At 36.4% G+C, this 23891-nt stretch overlaps 1 protein-coding gene across 1 annotated transcript in view; it reads right to left on the reverse strand.

Moving 5' to 3' along the window:
* Positions 1 to 20506, reverse strand: part of INSC (inscuteable homolog (Drosophila)) — a 63830-nt gene extending 43324 nt beyond the window's left edge. The window contains exons 1-5 of the mRNA XM_010295198.1: positions 20078 to 20506; positions 19555 to 19607; positions 17772 to 17895; positions 15182 to 15295; positions 9247 to 9372 (exon numbers count right to left, since the gene is read on the reverse strand). Of these exons, the coding sequence (XP_010293500.1) occupies positions 9247 to 9372; positions 15182 to 15295; positions 17772 to 17895; positions 19555 to 19607; positions 20078 to 20506 (846 nt within the window). The remainder of the gene's footprint in view (positions 1 to 9246; positions 9373 to 15181; positions 15296 to 17771; positions 17896 to 19554; positions 19608 to 20077) is intronic.
* Positions 20507 to 23891: the final 3385 nt, after the last annotated feature.

The raw sequence follows: 23891 nt of genomic DNA on the forward strand, positions 1-23891 counted from the left end.
ATGAAAGCTACTCATCTGATAGGCCTTTCTGTAAGGCCATGTCTTTCCAGTTTCTTTTCTGCCTCTATCAGGGACAGGAGGAATACTTGAGGTCCAAAATAGCTCTCTCCCTGCACTCTTTTTAAATGCTTCAATTGATTCTCATTAATCTCTGCCTTCAGTTTAGGAGCTGAGTAAGCTTCTTCTTTCATCTTAAAATTAAATTTGCTTGATAGATTATTATTATTATTATTAGGTAGGGAAAACCCACCTGTCATTTAATGTGTTGGCTTCTATTCCTTCAGACGTCATTCGTGCATCATTTGCTGACCTGATCACTGTCATTGCTTTAACCAATATTTTAAAGCATTACTGAAAAAATCATCATCTGCTGATTTCCAAATTATTTTTCATTTATAAAATCCTCTTAAAATCCTGACTTTTGAAACATAAATCTCAAGCTATTTGGAGTGTTTTAAATAAAATACTTAGTGAAATATAAAATCAATAGATAGCATAAAATACCAACAAAACTGACTGCAAAAACCATGTGTAAATTATACGTGAGCCAAACAAGTGCAGAGTGGTAACCTGGCAGCAGCTCAATTTTTCAAAATGCAGTTGGAGGGAATGGCAATCTACAGGCACTGCTCCAATTTGATCTCGCACATTGAAGTGTACACTTCAGTAACCTAGCATAGTCTGAGGACTTTCCTTTTCAGCTTTCAAAATATATTTTAATGAAACTTTTCTTTGCAAAACAAGAAGAAAAAATCTGAAGACATTCTGTCTTCTGTACCTCAGCTAAGAAAATAGAGGTGTATAAAAAGACAGAGCTGAGGGGTAGGTGAGAAGAGAGGCTGTTTCTCCTACAGTGACTGCATCATATAGGGGAATCAAATGGCAAAGTGCACCTAATTCTATCAGCTGTCACTCTGCATTCACACTGCTCTGGAGCTATGAAAAAGTATAACAGAGCAGTGACAAGTTTTACTCTTAGCACATCATTGATAATACCTGAAGTGCCACTGCAATGCCTTCTCTTGATCAAGTCTTACCGAAACATGACAAAACCTGAATAAAACAGGGCTGCTTTGACTGTTATGGAATTTTTGCATGTGGACATGTTGTCACAGATCCATGCTTAAGCAATATGCCACTTTAAGCACAGGACAAAGGGAATCAAAGCCTAAATCTGTGGGTGACATGGAAGGACTCACACTAAAGGCAACAGACTTAAAGTGTTCATTGTTGGCTTAGAAGACAGCTCACGCTTTTGTTATCAATTTATAGATAGGTTTATATACCAATTCATGGACTGAGTGTTGTGTGTCTTATTGAAAAGACAAGGTTTGTCAAAAAGGTCTTGTACCTGTTTGATCTGACTCTGAAAGTTCTGCACTGTTCCACAGCACTTTGTGTTCACTAATCACCAAATGAATATTTACTCTTGTAAAATTTTTTGCAGTCTGAAACCTCAGTCATGAACAGATCAACAGATGTGCATCTCTGTTGACATTTTTAACAGGTAGTGGTTGTCATCTTTTTAAATCAAATTACTCACATGCTTAAGGTTAAGTGCATGTGTATATGTTTGCAGAATCTGGGACAGGCCCGATACTTAAATGAGGAACTACTGAGAAACAACAGAATCTGTGTCCTCTAAACAGGCAGCTATTCACCAACTCCTTCACAAAGTCTCACATTGTCCTGCTTTTCCAGTATTATCAAAATGCTTATCTTTAGTGCTATGCTTTCTGGCTCCTTTCTCCCTCTTCTAAAATCTATAATAAGATTAAAGTGAAGCAAGGTTTGTAAGGAGAAGTAATATCTTTTATTAGAGCAACTGATACATATCTCCTTAGACCATCAGGGCTACAACAACACAACACTATAATTTAATTAGTCATTTTAACAGAATTGGAATAATGGCAGTGACCTCAGCCAAAGCATTTTGGGTATGCTTTTTTCTTACAGAGATCTGGCAATGGCCCATAATCCTGCACTAACATGTCTGTCTTTATTCAATTGCATGTCTCTTGAATAATAAGTCCATAAAAAAAAAAAAACTTGCTTTCTTTCATTGCATGATAAAGTGTGTACTACCATAAAGCAAACAAATTTTAATCTTCTGTGTAACTGGCAGAAGGAGTCCAACAGACCAAATGATACTGCAGAGATTAGCTGCCAGTTGGTTTGTGGGGGTTTTTTTTTGCTATTGTTGGGGGTGAGAGTTTGGGGTTTTTTTGTTTGTTTAAAACATGTTTTCACACTGTTTTTTAGTATTCAGAAACATGCCCCTTCCATGACTTCCAAAGCATTTTGCCCTAGAACTGCATCTGAAGACGGTCAGATTCTGCAACGACCTAAGAAGTCTTGCGACACTTACCTGGGATTGTGCTGAAAGAAGCTGCATTTACTAATTATGTGTACATAGCTGTGTAATCAGGAGGTAAACCTTGAAACACCACCTAATATATACAAAGCCAGCAGTTGAGGAAGGGCAGTTCCTGCACTCTTGGATATGATTTAATGAATCTTGCAGGGGCTCTGACAGAAATGTAATTTGCCAAACCCAGCACATTTTTCACTACCAATTAATTAAACAGCCTTACTGAGAAGAAGTGTCCAGTAAATTAAAGAGCTGCAAGCCTACAACTTTACATTATCTAATTGTACGACAAACTCAACTACTGAAATAGATTGGCCTGGTTATCAAAAAGGCTATGTGAAAAGCAGCTTTGGAAAACGTTGTTCCTCACACTATTCCTTAGGGTTGACTTATATTTCTGTGTCATTGTAGCTCTTCGTTCTCCTGTGATGTACACAATTACCCAGTTACAACAGTCAGACACAGTTCCCAGCTCCAGCTATCAATGACACCAAGTTTCAGTGTGCCCTGCACTGCATGTCAAAAGTTGCCTGAATTAGTCTTTAAAAGATTATCCTTCTCTCTCAAAATCCAGAGCAACAGAAATCTCTTTATCCATTCCTGCCTACTGTTTGTAACTTCACAAGTGTGATTTCAAAGCCTGGCTACAAACGGCCATGGAAGATGAGCCAAGACAATGTTCTCGGATGGAAAAAAGTGCATTATGCAAACCAGAAGAAAAGTTGACTCTTCAGCCAAAGGATTGTAAAAGGAACACATCACTTTCCATCTAAATCACCTCACAATCTCTTAGCACACAAGCCAGTGTTCTGTGGTTTGAAGCATGCAGCAAGAAAAGTTTCCAGTCTCTTCCCACCCATGAAGCTTCACAAGCACTATTTTGGGTAACAAACAAGAATGACATTCCCCTTCACAAAACAGTGTTGAGAATGTGTTTGTCAACATGACCCATGAAGAACTTCGAAAGGATTATAACTTCATGTGTTACCTGGTTTTGTGTGAAAGAGACAAGAGAAGGGCCCCACAACAACTTATCCCCTTCTAATGACTTCTAAAAGTCCTTTATTTCACTGTTAATACCCAGCCTCGCCCTATCTCACTCAGGAAACAGTAACATGAAATGTTACTTTTTATGAATTAAAACTAAATTTTGAAAACTATAGTTTTCTTGAAAATATTTTTCTTAAAAAAACAAATGCTTAATCTTTTAAACTCTTGAATTAAATTCATTTTAGAATAAAATATCTGTGTAATTTTTATCATCTTATAGGCCCATCTAATCCCTTGTTCTGAAACTAACTGGGTTCAAAACGACTGCAATAAACCAGTTAACCAGGACAAAAAAGTTTAATACAAAGCTCTTCTGAGGAATGAGAGAGGCTAAAAAGCTGAGGCAGACCTCCGCGCTCCTTGGTATCTTCACATTGCTGGAAATCCTGTCAATAAGCCGCTACTTGCCATAATAAAAATCAACACTTCACCGCTTCTCAGAAAGCCTCACACTACTCTGCACTTCATAAAAGCAGCAGCCTGCAGACATGCTTTTAAATGTAGCCATCTATGGGTGTCTCCTTTTTCTCGCACACCTTTTCTAGATGACCATTACTAAAGTTTTGTGTCCCCAGTTATTTTGCATTTGGAATATACAAAGACAGCTATATAGTTCATTCAGATCAGGCAAATTTTCAATCTCCTGTAAGGTATGAGGTTATTTCCATCATATACCATGTACTACAAAAATAAAGATGTTCATGATGGTGGAGCAGTCACATGCTGTGACAATGAAATCCATGGGCCACCAGCTAACTTCTGTGTTCAGATTTTAGAAATGGTGACTGTACCCTCATACCAGGTCATTCAAGTGCTCATAACCAAAACCTGCTCCATAATTCTCACTCTGTCTCACCCTACAGCTACGTGAACCTTAATGGTTTTAGCAGCTGAAAATTAAGGCAACACATGTATTTCATCTGAAAAAAAGTTACTCCCTGGTTTTGACTGTTAATGCTTGAAACAGAAAGTTCAAGGTGGTTAGAGCTGAAGGAAGTAATCAACTTACATTCACCCAAAAGCTATGAATAAATTCTAGTTGCAGGTTCTGTAATAAACATTTTACATAATTTCCACCAAAGGCTTGTTTCTCATATATATCATTGACAGACTACATCTCCATCATGCAGAAATTATTATTGTGTATAAGATCATGGTTATTCTTAAAAATCAGACTGGGTTCACAGTGAACAATAGATTTTAGGTCACTCATGTTTAAGAAGTCTTAATGAAATTCATATAGTTTCCCAACCACAAAAATTGTACACTTTGTACTTGCTTCCCCTGTCTTCAGATTCTTTTTCTGGAGATAAGCAATTTGATATAATGTGCTTTAAATGAAGGATTCTAAGCAATTTATAATCTATACCTACGCAATTTTCTTAAAGCACAGTGATAAAAGCTGTGTCATTTGTTAAAAAGAATGTTTTTTTAATGAAAGTAACAACCATTGTCACCATTCTCTCTGGAAGATCTTCTCTTAATGAGCTGATTCCAGGTGTCTTGCTTTGGAGTAGTTTTTAATATAAGTTTTCACATGCACAGTGAAAATTGCAGGACATTTGCACTATCTGTTTGCTATTTATTTCTGAACTAACTCTGCAGTTCTTTTACTGCAGCAGGAAGTTTGCCTCAGTGAAAATCACACAACTGATCTTCAGCATAGGGCAAAAATTGGAAAGCCATGCCTTCTGGGACCAGTCAGCAGCAAGCATTGTATGGACAGACCTGAAGCAGAGAAACTGCCACAGTCTTTAGGCTTTAATGAGGCTACATGTCAGCATATATATAGGAGACACTTGGTTCAGCACACTCTACAAATCAAGGACCTAATGCAGCCCCAGGTAAGGAAAGGCTGAAGAACTGCTTTAGTCAAATGATGTGCTAAAGATGTAGGATTCTATTAAAATACCAACCCTTTTTCCAGGCACAGTTGCTTCATGTTGAAGACAATATCTGTTAGATTTTATGTGTGTCTTGACAATGAAAATGGTATTTGAATTACAGTTATTCTTAATGTAATTTGAAAGATGTACATTATCAGACAATCAAGATCGCCTTTTTTTTTTTTTTTTACCTTAAGTTTCATGAAATACACGTTAATCTATTCCAACTCTATGCCTTCAACAGTCCTTCCTATGTGGGAAGGCTTGAGGTGAATTAAGTTTTCAAAGCACACTCATTAAGGTTCAAATATTCTTTCCTCTAGAACCCTCAACAAATGTCTGTTTTGAGAACCAATCTCCCACTACATCCCTGTATTTCTGCCCTAAACCTCAGGGCTACACAAACAGGTCTACACGTGCAGCACTGATACTGTTCTTCACTTTCCGGTCATGTTCACCTCTCCCAAACTCCTTTCAGTTCTTCTTGTTTTAGAGATTTTAGCTGTTTTCTGTATTATCTATTACCTGTATTTTATATTGTCTCTGCATAAACTCTGCAATGGCTAGACCAGGAAAAATGATCCTCCTAATGCAGTGAGCTTTCTCCTAAAAACTTTGCAGGCTCAAGTGCCACAACACAAAGCTCGCTTGGCTACAGGGACAATGCAAAGGAAGGAAATTCTGATTGATTTTCCAGCGTCTCTCCACTTCTCTCTGAAGTGGGACTGGTCAGGCAGCTGAGACTAAAGAATGATCTCAAGCCTGCTGGTGTCACAGTGGATTATGAAGTTGAAGTGCACCAAACACAGCTTGAAGCACCAAAATCACCACTTGTTACATAGCAGCACAAGTTACATAGAACAACATTTTTTTACACAGTCCTCAGTCACAAAATGAGACTATTTCTTCACTATCTTTCTGCTTTAATTGCCTGGCTAATTTGTTACTGTTGATCAAGTTCCTGGAGCTCTGTAGTTCAATGTACAACAAAGTAACAGTACCTTTTCAAAAGTCAGTAAAGTACTTGCAAGTGAAATAATAACTATTCTAAACTGGAATTTTAACCAACTGATTTTTGCATTATTGTACATACAGCCAACTAGATTCACCTAAAAGAGTAAAAGCTGGTCATTGCAACAATTACTTGGTCATTGTAGTTAGAGCAAAGATCAGTTTGTTTATCAAGATGATGAAAAAATAATAATAGCTTTTTCAAGTGTGCTGGTAAGAGAGTAATGCAGATAATATATTTAAAGATGTGTGACTGGGAATAACAATAATTTTTTTTTAATTGAGAAAAATATTTTTGCTTAAAATAGGCAATTTTGTATGCAATTTTTCTACGTCTACTCAATTGTTGTGGTATTTCCACATTGCAATACAAAAACTCACTCAAGACAAATGGTTTAAACCCTGTATAGCACCATTCGCATTAAATTTGCACTAATTATTGAGAAAGGGTAATATTCAAGTATCCTAAAACCCAAGAAAAGCGTTAAAATACTCTCTACTTAGAGTGCCTCCTGTGAACTCCTAACTTCCTTGCTTGCTTTCTAAATACCCATCTACATTAACACAGATGTTCCTGTTACCTTCTTGTGTTGCTACTGAATTGGCAAGATCAAAGAGCATTGGATAAATAAACAATATTTATAATGTCTTTAGTAATTAAGCACTGCAATTACTGCAGAGAGTATACCACCCCTTTCTAGTTCTCCTCACAGACAAATGTTCTATTAGAAACGATAGCTCCTGTTGCTTTCTTAAGTGGTCTTCTAAACACTTTAATGATTGTGAAATCTAATTGAAAAATAGAGGGGGGGCATTTGTTTGGGTTTTGTGTTTAGGTTTTTGGTTTTTTTTTTAAATCTTGAATAACCTAACCTGAATTGTTTGGAGGCCAAGATTTGTTTGTTTGAATGAAGTTTCTGTCATTAAAAATCAAGTTCAAATTGCACTGATGTTTTAATGCACTAGGTGGCATAATGATATTCACATTAGAGCAAATTAAATGCTTCACCACCACCCAGGTACTTAGTTGGATAACAGAATCTGCCCTTTCTGCCAGATAAGAAGTCCTATGGTAATTTCTGTAATGATAGGAATGCTAACATTATTAACTCTTCTTTTGTTGTTCTCTGCAAGAGCATGTCAAATTTTAAAAGAAAAAAAAAATCATTCTTATTTAAAGAAGACAACATAAAAAACTGGAGTGCTGTTCACATCAAAATACCGGTCATCTGATCCATGCATTTTCCCTTCCCTATGTTCAGAATATCTTGCTGCCTTTAAATAGGTGTACAGGAAGGGTGAAAAGATGGTACAAAATGTAGTAAAACTTTCTTTTTTACTATCCTTCCTCACCTCTATAAAGTAGCAAACCTGGGCTGTCACCAGCTGATAGGTTATTTACAGATGACGTAGCATTCTACTGACCTGTGTTGTTTAACCTCCACTTGTACTTGGAGGGACATTAACCGCTTTGCAGAGAAATTTCATTGTTTCTTTTAATTTATTAACTATCCCATTCTCCCCCACCAGAAACCCAGGCATATACTGGACCCACATAACATATAGATCCCTCAGCAACACAATTTTAGGCAAAGAAGTTGACAAAGTGATAACCAAATACTGCTGTCATAAACCTGTCTGTTCAGTCAGGCAAGCAGGATTAATATCCAGCCCCTCATGTTGCAGACTTAGGTTTTGCCAAGATGTGATTTTAGAATTGAAGGCCCAGGTGAAAAATTAACTACTGAAAGCAGTGGTAGGGATTTCAGTTAAAAATCCTTTAAACCCTACTCCAATCCTGATTGTGACAAAGTTTACCCTGAGCAATTTTAGTTGTGACCAATATTAAAATAGAACAAAGACATATAAGCTTGAGAGTTACCACTTTTTCTAGGACTCCTGTTTTGTCAGCTTTGATATGGGCCACATTAAACACATGTTGACGCTGCCAGGAATTGGACCAGGTGAGTTGAATCAATCTTTTCCATTTCTTACTCTATTAATTCCACTGTTATAGTGGACATAATGAGAGATCCTTTTAGACTGATTCTGGTGTCAGTCTGAACCAGCATTATGTCAAAAAAAATTTAAGTCATCTTCATTTACTGTAAACTCAGAGTCTTGCTTTTTGCTGCAGATGTTCTGTCACAGTTTGCTTGAATTCTGGGCAGTAAATTACAAGATATGTCAATGTAAAGTGGCAGTGAAATCATTTATCATTAACTTGAAGAGGCCATTATTCAGCTGTGGAAGATGACTGTTTTATGAAATACAACGGATGAGATCATAATTTAGTGACCAGAAGTGTTCATTTTCCAAAACACAGCCGTATGTAGTGAGAGGGAGAAAGGAATGGAGCCTAAGCAGGTGATACAATTTTATCTGGATAAGGTCTTGATATTTGCCATCTCAGTTAAAATTGGCTTTTATGAGACTTGTTGCTGATTAGCAGACACATTTTTCTATTGGCTAGCTGTTATATGTGTCTCAGTTCTTTCTGTGCAATTACAACTCTCACAAGTTACTGCAGTACCACAAGCAGGTGCCCTACCTGAGCAGCAGGAAAGGATTTAAAGAGGTATAAAGCTTTTTGTGTTTTAAGGGTTACTTATTTTAGTTTCTAAACAAACACTTCAGAGAGTCCAGAAATTACGATTTCCCTAGGTTTTTTTGACATAGTCACTAATGTGTTTGCCTGTTTTATTAAAATTATCCCCACTTAGAAAGCTTATTCGTACAAGCAACTGAATAGGATAATGTTATTGCTGGAACTGATTTTGTAAAGACTGAACGTGTTCAGCACAGAAAAAGCGAGCACAGTATGGAGCACAGTATCAAACACCATCAAGTTATCAATTCCTAGAAGAGATTAAAGACAGGACTTCTCTGTTTTATGACACAGTCGGTAAAGAACGCTGAAGTGCCTACCTTTTCCAGCTGGTGCATCCCTTCCTCTACACAGCAAATGGATGCCAACGTTCTCAGCGTCTGGGGATAAAGGCACCTGAAACAATCCCGGCGACAGATCTTAAAGAGAACAACTACACCTCCTTCCTGCAGGGGAAAAGCAAAAATCAGAAAATCAGCACTGAATGCTTCTCTAGTATTTAACTGAAATTGCAATGGGGGGCAGATTCCTTCAGTAATTTATCCAAATTAGCTATCATCACAACACCAACACAGAGGATGTTAAGCTCACACGGAGAACTCAAGTTGATTAATGCTTATACACTAAGTGATGAAAAAGTAATACAGCCTCAGCGGGAGCTATGCTTAAGCGATTGACTTTTACCAATTACAAGCACAATTTAAATTTAACTTGACATTCATGCAAAAATTACAAAGAATTATCAATAGGCGGCAACTGGATTGACATTTAAATGATAGTTCAACCATATGCTGTTAGTTTAAAACAGATTTTTGTTAGCATATATTTCCCATACGTCTACATTTCTGAGCTCCATACGTTATTTATCTAATGCTGAAATATGAAAGAGAAGGTCATATGGTTGAAGAGCTACTGAAAATAATGTGGAAATAGGCATCAAGGTCTATACAGATACAATCCATATCTTCATCCTCTAATACATAAAATTTGCATTACTATAATTTTTTCTTTAAAGATTTGAGTATATATATACATCCTAACAGTAGCTATCCTTAATAATTTCCAACACAGCTTGTAAACATATGTGTTAGCAAAGTTCATATAATAAATGGAAAGATGCAAACAAATAAAGACAATATATATCCTTCACATAGTGGGGTGTTTTTTGGATTGCCCTTCATTTCAAAATGTTATGCCATCAGGTACACAACAGGTGCCTTATATTGTGCAAGAGCAGACATATAATGAAGAGGAAAACATTTAAAATATTAATGACTGATAAAAGATCTCAGACTAAAGTACTCCAATTACAGTCGTAAATTAAAAACAGTTGGAATCATGGACCAAATATAATATACACCCTTCTTTCTAAGCCTGTTTCAATAGCCTCTATATAAAAATACTTTTCAGATTCACAGAAATAATCTTTTTCTTCTCAACCATTTGAAAACTCAACAAGTTTTACTGACATAAAACCACTGGACTACAATTCAGACTTCACTCATTTTCAGAATTCTACATTTTTGTACTAGTTCTGCTGGCATAGAGTAGAGAATAATAGAGCAAGAAAAGCTGTCTGTTCAATATAACAAGAATACATACCAATTTATAAGAAAATTAGAATTAGACAAGATTAACACCTCAATATATTATAGTTTTTTATATTGCAGTATATGATAGCATAGATAGAAGTTTTATATTATGTCTTTGCACATGTATATGTAATTTCTGTGAGATCAGTGAAAACAGTAGGCTTACTGAGGTTTGCTAAGAGTAAAATTTGTTTCTGGAATTCTAAGTGCACATGTATCTGTATGAGTTATTCTATATCTAGTACTGTTATATATAGCCTACTGCAGAAAGACATTTCTAAGCCTTTAAAATAAGAGGCAGTACACTAACACAGAAAGTTTGTCATATTTTTCCTTCCACAAAAGTATATTGATATTTCACCCAAGCAGTAATTCAGTTGTCCATGAAAAATGTAGAAAGAAGCTATTACAGTGTTGTCCCCAAACCTAAGGTAACTGGGATTTTTTAAAATCCTATTTTATTATGAGTTTCAAAGTCCCCACAGTTCAGCAGAATCAGAGACGATCTGATCCTCTGGTTTAGTCATAGAAAGCAGAAGGCTGTGGACAACACTAGTAAAGCTCAAGTGATGTTGGCACATTAGCTTCAAGCTTTCTGTATGACAAATGGCTGCCCTGCTTTTGCCTCTGATGGACAGGAAGTGATTTATCACTGCATTTATCAGGAGGAGATCTAAACTGTTTATTTTGTGCCCTGTGTACCATTACCAAGCTGTAAAATATTGATCACAAATAATGAACCTAGAGAGCTGTAAGTGAAATAAGGAATAGGTAGGAAAAACTGAGCCCAATTCTATGGCTTGTCAAAAACACTTCCCTCACTGGGATCTCAGCATTCTTCATGCTTTATTCACATTTTTCAAGATTTGTCCCCTGTGTTTTTGCAATTATGACAAACCTATTCCATCTGACAGGGAGACACATAAATTGGTTAAATGGGTAAGCAGTACCGTTCAGACAAAGAATCATAACAGCACTGAGCTTTGTTTGCTTTGGAGATTATCTTGCACCTTTCCAAAAGCTCCCAAGATGTCTAAGCATGTTTTCATTTATCCTTTGCAGTCTTTTTGGTGTTTCCAGTTTGTGACCAAATAACACAGGAAATGCTGCTCTTGCTGTAATTCAAGTTTCATCTGGGACAGGCTTCACATCTCTATGAAGCAGTATCTGAAAGACAGAACTTGCTTTACTGCTTCATGACCTATTTCTCTCCTATACTGGATTAACAGGAACTGGATTAACGCAATTTCGTGGAGACATCCCTGAGATGCTGTTCAGAAGGGCTAGCAGTAGTTAACAAAATCACCTGAAATACAATCACAAAAACTATGTGAAGGAGTTCATGAGTATAAAAAGCCCCACTGTGCATAGTGAGTTGAGTGAATAAAGAGGGACGAGAAAAGGCATCCAACTCTAAGGTGTAAGATTTTGCAGTTTCAGCCTCAAATAACTCAAAGTGCAGTCAATTCTCATCAAGCCTTTCCTCAGGATGGAGGACAACATTTATAATTAGCTTGAAAGATGACCTCAAAAGAAATCTTTATAGTAAATACTTGCTAGAAAAGGAGCTGTCATAGAAAGAATGTAAGGCCAAGATGTATTAGAAGCTTCTCAAAGCATGTGATCTGCTGCACAAAGGACTCAAATAGTCAAGCATCCTCCAAAGAAGAGCGTGATAAGCAGGTATGGCTATCTTCATTATCTTCATTTTTGCCTCTCCCTCTTTTAGGAGACTATTATTGTAGCATCCAGTTCAATACAGTTGATATTAGATCCTCATTACCGTCAGTGAAATGGAATTATTTACGAAGACTTTTTTCTTTATCACTTTGTGTCTCAGAATTTATCTGTTGTAACTCTGGAACTGATTTTTACCAATTCTTCTGGTTGTTATGAAGTCAAATCAATTTAGAGCCAGTCTACTTCAAGTAATGCTAATTTTTCACAGTTGCTCTGCTCAAAATTTATATTTCTGTTTTTTCGTGTTTCCTTATGCTCTTAGAACACAAATGTAGAGTTTTAACAATCAAGACTAATTTATAATTTTTAATATAAAAGTTCCCACTATCAAAATCTAATAGTAAAAAATACTTTTGTGAATACATGCCTGCAATGCAACCCCAGACAATGATAAAGCAAGTTAGTCACGTTGTTTGATGCTTAAGTATGTGCCATAAGACTTGACAGAGGAGTATTTTAGCAACATTTGGTTCCAAAGCTAGGAAACTGATCTGCAGACAGAAACTCGACTAAAACTTTTCCTTGGTAGTTGCAACAAATACTCTACTTGGCTCTTCCTTTCCTAATTTTCTATTTTGCTTTTAAAGTTTTCTAAACTGGTGGAGTTTCCATTATGCTGCCACCAGTGTAGCTGGTTGTAGATAAACACTACATATTATGGTTCGAAACTCACAACTCAACATTGATTCTTCTGTTAGCTCAGAATTCAAGGATTTTTATTATTATTGTTATTTAGGCTTTCTCCCTTCATTTCTTATCTTGCCCTTGCTACTACTCATTTGTGTTAGAGATCTTAGTCTTTATACTTCTGACAGCTAGTGAGAATGACTAACTGGCTACCAGGGTGAGTCAGCAACATGACTCTTTTTACAGCAGATTACAAAGTTAAATGCTAAAAAAAAAAGTTCAAAGAATGCCTCCAGGTGGAATAAAATTATAGGTGACACTTCATCATGTGAGGGTAGCATTTCAAAGCCTTTTCAAATTTTGGTAAAATATCGGTGGGGGAGGAGAAGAGGGGACATGATGGGGGGAGGGAGAAGACTGAAAATCTTACCAAAATGTAACGTGAGAAACCAGTTCCTACAACATTGTAGCTCTACAATATTATCATGATTCTTTGTTTGCATCCTCAAGATTTTGGTGTGCTTTAAAGTTGTAATTTATAGCTTGAGACAGGGAAAAAGCTAATAACAGTGTTCCACAAGATCACAAGTTGTCATGGAGAGTAAGAGTTCAAGGTTACATGAACAAATTTGTTGAGTTCTGCTTTCACTATAACAAATGTTCCACTATTTTTTATGAAAGATAATATGACAACTCTCAAGGGAACTTCTGTATCTGTGTGAGGTTTTGAGATCTTTGCAAAAATTGAATCCATTCTCACCCTCTTAATGAGTGGGTGCAGTTCCAGAATTTTTTTTTTTTTAATCAACTTGCACTTTTACTGTCATAGCTAACTACTCAATTAACTGCATTTAAAATTCTGGTCTAATTCCTCTGCCACCTTCCTCACCGATGCAGATAACTGAGACAATACAAAGGGTGAAGGATGATGGTGAGTCGGGACAAATGTATTTCACGGTGCACAGGGGAAACAGACACACAGGACAGGTGATGCAATCACCACTGTAATTTGGCAACCAAAACGCCATTTAGGGTTCTTTGCATAAGGGGATGCATTTCCTCACTTGTAAACCTGTGACACATCCAAGTCTTAGCAATAAATTACCATAGTGATTTATGGAAGGTCAGACTTCACTTCTGCTAAATTAAACTATTATGGAATTCACACAATGATAAAAAGCACAAGACCAATCTTTGTCAATTTGTTGGTTCTGCACTTCCTCAATACCCAATGTTTTAACATTGTTTTTGGATACCACTGAGTGGAGCTCAAATACCAATTTGGAAAAAAATTAAACCTCTCAGGCTGTTGCCAGGATCCACTACACATTTCCGAGTTTACTTCACTCACAGCTTTCAGAACAGAACAGTACCTTTTATGGTGCTGTTTAACCTCATCTCTGAGCTGGACAGGCAACTGGCACACCGCTCCACAAGCAGTAGCTTGGGAAAGGGGGTTTTCTCCTTTCTATATACACTGCGGTTGTGATTTTCTTGTCTTTGACCTCACACAATGCCCTGTCTTTCTTACTTTTTCAAGATCCAAGTGCCCTTAAAGGTGAAATATCTGCAGGGATTGCCAGTATCATTGACCTTGGCAGAATGATTAGTTTATACCAAAAGTTAGCATCAACTACTCAGTAAGCAAGAACACACACTGCCAGAATTAACTGCAATTATGTTCCTCTGTAAAATTAAAATAATGGATGCAATGTATTTCTAAAATTACATCTTTAATATCTCTAATCTCCTCTGTACACACAGCTGAAGAAGTCTTGCTCTTTCTCTGCATAGTGAGCCATATGCATGGCCAATTGTAAAGTTTCTCTCCACTTACGTGCCTGATACTTAAAAAGCACTGACAGGAGAGACACTAAAAAGATGCCCAGCATACTGAAGGGAGTGGTAATACATCAGGTGGCACAAAGACAACTGAGGTTGAATCAACGCCCAGAAGTCTGTTGGAGCTTACCACCCTACTGCGGTTGTTTGCACAGGCATTGAGATTTATTTAATGAAAGATTTGGGGGGTTGTGGCCCCCCTTTTTTTTTTAAATCTAATAGGATAATTGTGGTAGTAAACTCTGCAGAGTAAGTCTTGTAAAAGCAGAAAAGTAGAAAAAATAGTTTCTCAGAGTAAATTTTGTTGTTCTTTAACCTAGATTATTTGTCTTCTGAAACACAGAATTTCATCTTGTACTGTACATTTCAAAACTCACAACCACTACTGTGTTATAAGTTAAATAACTCACTTGTATTACTAGTTTACTTTGGATTAATCCACATATCCCCTTACCTTAGCTATGATACGGCACAGATGAGCGCCTTCCTGGGTAAGACTGAATAAACTACTAATCGCTGACTCAGTGATGTACACACTATCCGACAATTCGATTTGTCTCAGCAGGTTCTGTGTGATACAAGATAATAAACATAATTTACTTCCAATTAAAAACATTACTGTTATATTTAAAGATAAGATGGAGTAGAAAGTCTAGTTCATTTAATCCGTATCATTTTGCTTCTCATCCAGAGAAAGGAAAAAAACCATGGGCAGGAGTCAGACTGATAATATTGTAATATATTTATCATTGCATTTGAATAGATGTAACCAAGAATAGTGATATTTAAAAAAAAATATGAATGGAGTAAGAGAACAGGTATGTATGTGAGAATATTCAGTAAAGAACTCTTCAGCTAGTTAGTAAATTATTATTGGATTTGGCCTGGGATTGAACTAAAGTATTCAGAAGGCAACTAATTGTCTTAGTGTAGAAGCTGTATCACAAGATGATACAAGATTTCCACCTTATTTATAAGGAATATCCTTATAACCTTTCTAACACTGCTTTCTAAGGTTCTGAGTTCATCACTGTTCTCAGTCTACGCAGAAAATGTCATTGACAGATACAGGGAAATCTCATAGAGAAATATAGTTTATTTCTCCAATGCATTAAGTAAGTTAAATATTTGTATCTTTGTAAATAATTATCTTGCTTTTGCAGGTGTGCAACAGAGAAATACAGCTGTCAGAAGAGTATGAAGTTTATTTAATTTTACTCTTTCTGAAAGTATACCAAATCATTAGAGGAAGAATGAATTATATTTGTTAGGAGAAGGAAGGTAAGCATGTTTATATTTAATCCAACTTTGAAAGAAGAGCAAGGAAATATCCCATATTTTATACTCTTATGTATAAAAAATTCAATTATCTTCCCTTTAAGAGACTTGTGTTCTCCCACCTTCAACATTAGAAAAAATATTCCATAAAAGACATAAATTATCAGTTCACATTTTGATATTAACCTATTCTGAAAAAAATCCTGATACACTGATTAGAAAAGAAAGCTCTTGAGTATACGATTTAAGCTGAGAGTTCTGGCCTCTCACACAGGCACTTAGTCTGTTCCAGAGCAGCAAACTACCCACAGACAATGCGGTTGTGTGGCAGAAGTGGGCACACAGCCTGACTGAATGTCTAAGAAAACCATTCTTAAAAATGTTTTTATTAATGACCTCTAATCCAAGTCTCCAGCCACACAGATACACACAAGATGATGGAGAGTAATTAATTCTGCTCCCTTAAAAGGAAAAGAGACTAGGATTTCAGGTATATCAGTAGATGTCAAAGTGCCCAAAGCCAGAAATATTAGCAATAAAGAACTGCTCTTCAGACTAAAAAGAATAAGCATCAAAACAACCACAACCTACTCACTAAATTTGCAATATGCAAAATTATTTATACACTTCAACTCATATGTGGCATTTAATGTAGTTCTCATAAATCCTAATCAAAGCACATCAGCAAGTAGCTTGTTAGTTTTACTGTTACTCTGCAAATGTATTCTGGAGATTCTCACCTCCTAGTAATAATCTTTTAAAACTATAAGGCATGTTTCTGGAAAAGCCATAACTTTTTTTTCTATCTTAATGCATCAAGGTATGCTAGAATTTAACCAATACCATGCATTAATTTTATTACAGTAGTAAATACTATTTAACCATTTCCTTGTCACTAAACCTATTATTTCCTCTTTTTCTGCAGGGACAACATAAAATTTCAGCATAACATTACCTCTAAAATATGAACAAATTAATTGAGCATAATTACATTTGGGGGGGTTTATTTGAGGAATATATGAGAGGGTGCAAAAGGATTTCTAATGAGATCTCAAGAAAGAAAACAGTGTGAATTCAGATAGATTAGTTAGACTTGCAAGTTGCTACTATTTCAAGAATGGTCTAATGGAAAAAATTTAATGCATTTGTAGTCTCAGACTAATTACTCAGCACATTTATCTACATGTGATCTCCACTGGAAACTACACATAACACCTGCAATGTTACAGCACTGTTTCTGGAAGGTTACACACACATGTATAACCTGTACACAACACTGTATTTTATCACTACTTCCTAGAGTCTAAGACACGCACTGGTTAAAATGTATGCTAAAATAATGTACTTGCTATATGTACATCTTCTAGAAAGCTTAGCTTTTAATGAGAATCATTCTGAGCAGGAGAGACTTTTTTCAAGGTTTCTAAAGAAAAGCAGTGTCTGTATGAAAGGAAGAGAAAATGTGTCCAAATGTCTTATTAGCAAGACATTGTCCAGAAATTAGATGCCTTGCAATGAAGGAGGCTTATCAGGAAAAGTAAGTAACATAGTGAGCCATGGGAACATTTCATCTGGGATTTGAGGTTATTGGAGAATTTGAGAATACAAACACTTAAATCTTTTTGCAAGATATTTGAATTGCTGACAAGTTTGCTGAAAATTGAAAGCTGTAGTTCTAATCCTCCTCTTAATATATGCTCTCCCTCAAGAGTCAACAATTTAGAAAAACTTAAAAACAAACAAACAAAAAACCCCTATAAACTAACCTGTGCTTCATGTGTTAAAACCAGCTCTATCAACTGTCCAAAATACTGTGCAATGGTAGTGAGTGTTTCATTAATACAAGATTTCATGGACTTCAGTATCTGTTCATCTTCAGTTTGTATGCATCTGAAAAGAAAGAGAAAGGAAAGAGAACAAGGAAAAAAAGATGCAACAGGTAACTATTGTTTTATCAAGCTGATTGTCACAGGCGAGCTCTGTGTTAATAATGGGGATGTAGTGCGAAATCAACTGTGCACATGAGGACAGTGTCTTTGTGCCACTAGCATGATACCAGACTTTAATCACAGCTTTGTCTACATGTAGTAAGTATACCATCAAAGGACAGCAATGGACATTAATGAATAATTTTGGGATCACAATTTACTTCACTGACAGCAGGCCAAATTTTGCTGCAGATGCTGTGTGATTATACCCGTGTAACTCTGCTATTTTCCACTTATGCTAATAGTTACAGTCACTCTAGGACACCTGCGTTTCAACTGCAGCTGTGTATATCCATCGATCTTTCATGACCGAAGATGCACTTTCAATACTTTTCATTTCTTTACCTTCTTTGCCATAGTTTAATAATAGCAGGATAAGGACACAAAATGAATGTATGTCCAGATGAGTAAAGGTCATTTAAATTTAAACAACACACTCAAAAGTAAAATTTGGCCTTCTATGCAGAATGATTGCATACAGCAGCTTTACAGGGTTAGTATAACTATCCTGTAACCAGGGATATTTGGCAGTAGCTGAAGAAATGAGGTAAAGATGAAAACTTTATACAATTCAAATTAAATACCTAATACTTCCTCACAGAATGCATTCATTTTAATTGTCAAAACGTATTCCACCCAGGCAGGCCATTGTAATGGAAGATAGTTTGGTTGATCAGTGTCTCCACCTACACAGTAGTTCCCCTTTCAGCTTTACCTGACTTTCACCCACCTATATCAACTTTTTGTCAAACAGATGAAGGAGGGAGAGGGCTGAATTGGGGCAGACACTATGAGATCAGAACTCTCATTAAATCAGTGTGTCTCATCGTAGAATATAAAAGTAAAGTCTGAGCTGTGTGGGTTTGGCAAAAAGCAATAGTGCTCAAGAAATGTTCTTTCCTGATAATTAGATGGTGTCTTTTTCCCTGACGATCCCACAAGCAGAATGACTTGCACAATGTTTAAAGTGAATCAAAAAAGACTGATTGAACTGTGCTGAAGGAAACAGGATAACTTATGTTAGGCCGGGGAAATATCGTGAGCAGAATTATAAAGAGATTCTTATTTTCCAGCCTCAGCATTCTGGAGTGCATGGAGCTGAATAAACCTACAACTGCAATTTAAAGGAATGTGTATATCAGTTGGTTTCCTAATACATGGATATGTGCATACAGGAATATGTAGTATGTCTTGCAATGTAAGTTTTCACACCAGCTGAAATCTTGGCTCCACAGAACCGGAAGGGAACTTTGTTACTGATACCATTAGAGTCAGACTTTCTCCCTTGATGTCTAAAAGCTCTGAAAAATCCGCTTGTACGCAGCTTTGTGTCTATGCCATTGCTCTTTGTGCAACAGCAGATCCCATCTTTCATTAGGATGCAGTTTAGATAAAAGCAACTCACTTCAATCACCAGAAGCTAACATTTAGAAAGCCTTTCAGCTCTGTGTGGTCCTAATTCAAACATCTGAGGGAGTTAGTGGATTTGGACGTCTCGTTAGAAATTTTGCAATATAATAAAACAGCAAAATGAATATTTCAAGTAGAAAATTTAAATTACCTTTCTGTGAATGCTGTAAATTCTGAACACTTGTCTATTAAAAGTTTTTCAAACTGCAGAGAGAGAAAGTAGCTTTAAAGCAATATCCATACAAAATTTCTTTTAAAAATAAATAATGCTTGTTTATGATAATTAGGTGAAAACCCTCCAGAAACATAATATTTCATATGGACATCTTTCTACTTTTCTGAATGAGTAGTGATAAAACTGAAGTTAACAAACAAGTAGTATTTTCTGCACCTCAAATGCAAAGGAACTCACAGATGGGGCATCTAATTACTTTAGTCCAGTAGTCCTCAAAATTAAAGTTTTTTTCAACATAATTTGTCAACATTATTAACATTCAGAATCAGGTCTATGACAAAATAGGATCCAAAATGAGTCAAGAATGTTTCCATCACTGAAAAGGGATTAGAAAGTCTTAAACAAGGGACAGTATGTAAAAGATTGTTTAAAGTAAGTTTTAATTCTTACAATTAAAAAATTAAGCAAGACGAACATGACATCAGCTAAGGCATCCCACCTGGTGCATTTCTTCTGAAGAATTCCTGGTGAATGAATTGTATTCATTTATCATTGAACGCACATGGCAGTTGACTCTTACTGTCATGCTGTGGACCCTCTGCCATCTATTCTTCTCCAGCTTTTGAGCAATCCTAGTCAACTCTGTGCTTATGATCCAAGCTCTTTTTAATAACAGCTGCAAGTTATCACATGTGCTGTATTGTGAGGAAAGGATAAGTTCGTTTTGTTCATCCTTCTCAATGCTGATTGGCTTGGACTGGAGAATACACATACATTCACAGTCTGTCATCAACTTCAGATCTTCCATCCATCGCTGAACGGAGTCCACCTGAATTAAGTGCATGCTAGAAGGCAGAGAAAGAGAAGGCAGAATGAGGTAAAGCAAAACAACCTTAGAATAACCACCAGCAACGCCATACAGTTGCATCCACCTACCAGTTTGCAACTGATTGACAAAAGGCAACTAATTGAACGTTTGCTTATAGTAACATGCAACATGCTTAGCTTTCTATTCCAAACTCAGGTTTCGGTTTTCTACTTATCTTTACAACACATATCCTGATGAAATTATTTGTGAAAAATCAGTAGAGATTAGAGATAAATAAACAGAAGTTTAGACTACACTTTTGGGGGAAAATGTTTCTTGTACATTCAGAGTTTAATATGATGAAGGAACAAAGTTATGGGGGTGTTTGCTTGTTGTTTATGGGACTGTACTGTCAGCTTTTTCTAGACACTTTGCCTATTAGACACTTAACAGAAAAAGTTTTACCTTGCAGCATCTCTGCAAAGCCCTCCCATCCGCACTGACACAGCCAAACCAAGACAGTGAATGACACTGTCAGCATTTCTACCATATCATAAGCCCTTAAATCTCAGCTGATTCTACTTCCTGAGCAGTCCTTTACCTTCCTCCTTATTTCTCACTGCTCTCTGTACAATTTGCACATCTGACTTCCAAAGCACGTTTTTGCACTACAGCAAATATGCTGTGAACCAACGAGGCTGAAAGAAATCCCTTGAGGAGTACAGCCTGACACAATGGGCCTGCATTTTGTGCCCTTGCACCCTCCAGCTAGTAAAATGTGGTACCCAAGGCAGCAGATGTACTGAGCTGCTCTGAGCTTTGTGAGGGACCCCGAGTTCCCCAGAGCCTTGCGGTAGAGTTGCCTAGAATTCTTTCTTATAGTGAGGTGGCCAGAACCTAATAAAAACCCCTTAATCCTCACCCCAACCGTACGTACAGACAGAGGCAGGTTTTATTAGACATGACTAGTGTTATTAATGTTCTATCTAACCGTATATAAAGGTTAGGTGTAGGACCCTATGTCAGACGGAGCAAAGTTTGCACAGCTGCATTCATCCTTACCTGCTTTGTCTTTACAGACAGGCTATGGTTTCTGCTTTTGTTTCATTTAGTTCAGGGGCTTCCTTAGTAGCGGCACCCTGATCCATTTGACTCCCTGAAAATTTGCTCCCTCTGAGGCCTACCCGGCCCACTGCTGCCTCACGCAGCGTCTCAGACCGTCTGCACAAAATGCAGGCTCCCAGCTTTGCATTTTGACTTTCCCTTACTATGTCTAAGGTATACATAAATAGATATATCAATTTTTAATATCAATAGTAGATATATAGTAAGTATATATATAAATATCTATCTAACCAACAGTTACATAGATCCAAGGGAAAAAGATAAGAGTTATTGTTAAAATGAAAGCTGTAATATATTTTTAAATTATTTAAATTTTCCTTATCTTTATGTAAAAGCTTAAAAAATTCTCAATGATGGCTGCTGAAATTAACCATGGTTGCAATGGTAAAGACTGATTTTACTAATATCTGTCCCCCACTAGGCCCATTATATCCCCCCTTAACACGACATCATTCACTGGTAATAAAGCAAAGCAGGAGACCAAGAGTTCAAAGAATCACTTCAAGTCTCCATGGCGCAGGAGATTTTTCATTTTTATATCTCTAAAACAGTTTCTGCAGAATTTATAAACACAAGTATGACCAACGAATGTAATATTCACATACGCAACACACTTCCAAAAGGGGCACTTGACTCAGCAGGCATTTCAGATTTCTGATCTACAAGAAATAAAATAATTTTCTGAGAGTTTTCATCAGCTGAAGACTCAGTCTTAATTTTTTGGCAAGTCTTCTTAACATGAAATACGTCAAAATTTTAGTATCTCTTCCTCTAGTGAAAGATGGATTGATACTAAAGGATTCTGAAGAAGTGAAGATGAAAGGTAAAAACAAAATGAAATTAGGTGAAAGCAAAAGAGACCAGGCTTAGTTATTTTTTTCAAACTCCTATTGGTATCCTACAGATAGTCTGACAGTGTAGTGGAGTGTTGCCTACCTTCTGGATACATGCTGCAGTTTTATAAGATGCTATATCATAAATATCAAAAAGAAAGTTTGTATTATAGCCCCCATTCTTCTAATCCAGATACTGATTTATTGCAACTCAGCATCACAGCAGCAGTGATCTGTGCTGCTATATAAAGCCTCACTGTTAGAACAAAATCTGCAATTACATTAGCCAAGCTAAGGATGACCAGGTAGAAGGCCTTTTTAATTCTTGCAGTTCCGTTAATGCACTGTGCACCAGCTGAACTCAAGAAATGTCCTTCCAGACCACTGAAGTAATATTCCACAAATGACCAATATTTTCCAACATACATATGAAAAAGAGGCTCACCTTGAGTATAATTTCATATAAATCAACAGCAAACAAGATACAGGAGATCAGATTGATCTAAACCTCCTTTTCACCATATACAATGAAACTACTTTTAATTTTAAACTTTACAGGCTACTGCTATTTAAGGTCTTTATTTCACTCAGCTTTAAATATTGTGTAATTGCATTTCATGATCGATTGTCGCTCACTTTCTTCTTGCTATGTGTAGTCTCCTTATTGCCTTTTTGGATCTGAAGCAAGGTTTCCTAATAAACAAAAATAACAACTTTAGAAGTTTGAGACCATGATTTATAACGACATGCATAGCTTGCATACACTACAGGATAAACTAATTTGACACAGAATAATGTATTTTTCATTTCTAAAGTGCACTATGATAATTGATGAAATCTCTGTTTCGTTAGTGCAAATAAACTCCTACATTATAAATTCACATGGAAAAAACCTAGACTAGAAGGTTAGTCAGAAAAAACAAAAATTCTTCATATCTCCTTTAACCCCAAAAGCCAGTCTTCACTCTGAGGAGAAAAAAGGATGATAGAGTTGTACAAAAAAGGTACAGATGTTAAAGAAACTCTCCTTGTTTGCCTCTGTTCCTACAAATTGTCAGAAGTACAAGTGTAGAATTTAGGATGTTCTGTCATTGAAACTTAGTATTCCATAACTCACAACAATGGCAAAAATAATGCCATTCACCTCCTTTCAGACAAAAGAACCACAGAAAATTCCTCCTGCTTACTATGTCAGTTTTTCTGACACATTCTTTAAAATACACATACATCATGATTACTCAAGCGAAATACATAAATGATTTGCCTTCATCCATATCTCCCTGTATTTACAAAAAATCTTCCTAAGCTTTCAGCCCATGAATTTGTAGACGAATTTTTCATATGTTAAAATAAGGAAAGGAAAAAATGTGATCATTCCTAATTAGCTATTAAGAATCATATTCCAGACAGCGTTTACTGAATTCCAAAAACAAGTTGAAAATTTCCATTTTGTCTCCCCATTACTGAAAAAAATCTACGCCTACAAAATATAAACAGCCATAATGGGTCAGACCAAAAAAATCTGTCTAGCCCATTATCCTGCTCCC

Source organism: Phaethon lepturus, unplaced genomic scaffold (assembly GCF_000687285.1).
Source record: "Phaethon lepturus isolate BGI_N335 unplaced genomic scaffold, ASM68728v1 scaffold8099, whole genome shotgun sequence".
Classification (NCBI taxonomy): domain Eukaryota; kingdom Metazoa; phylum Chordata; class Aves; order Phaethontiformes; family Phaethontidae; genus Phaethon; species Phaethon lepturus.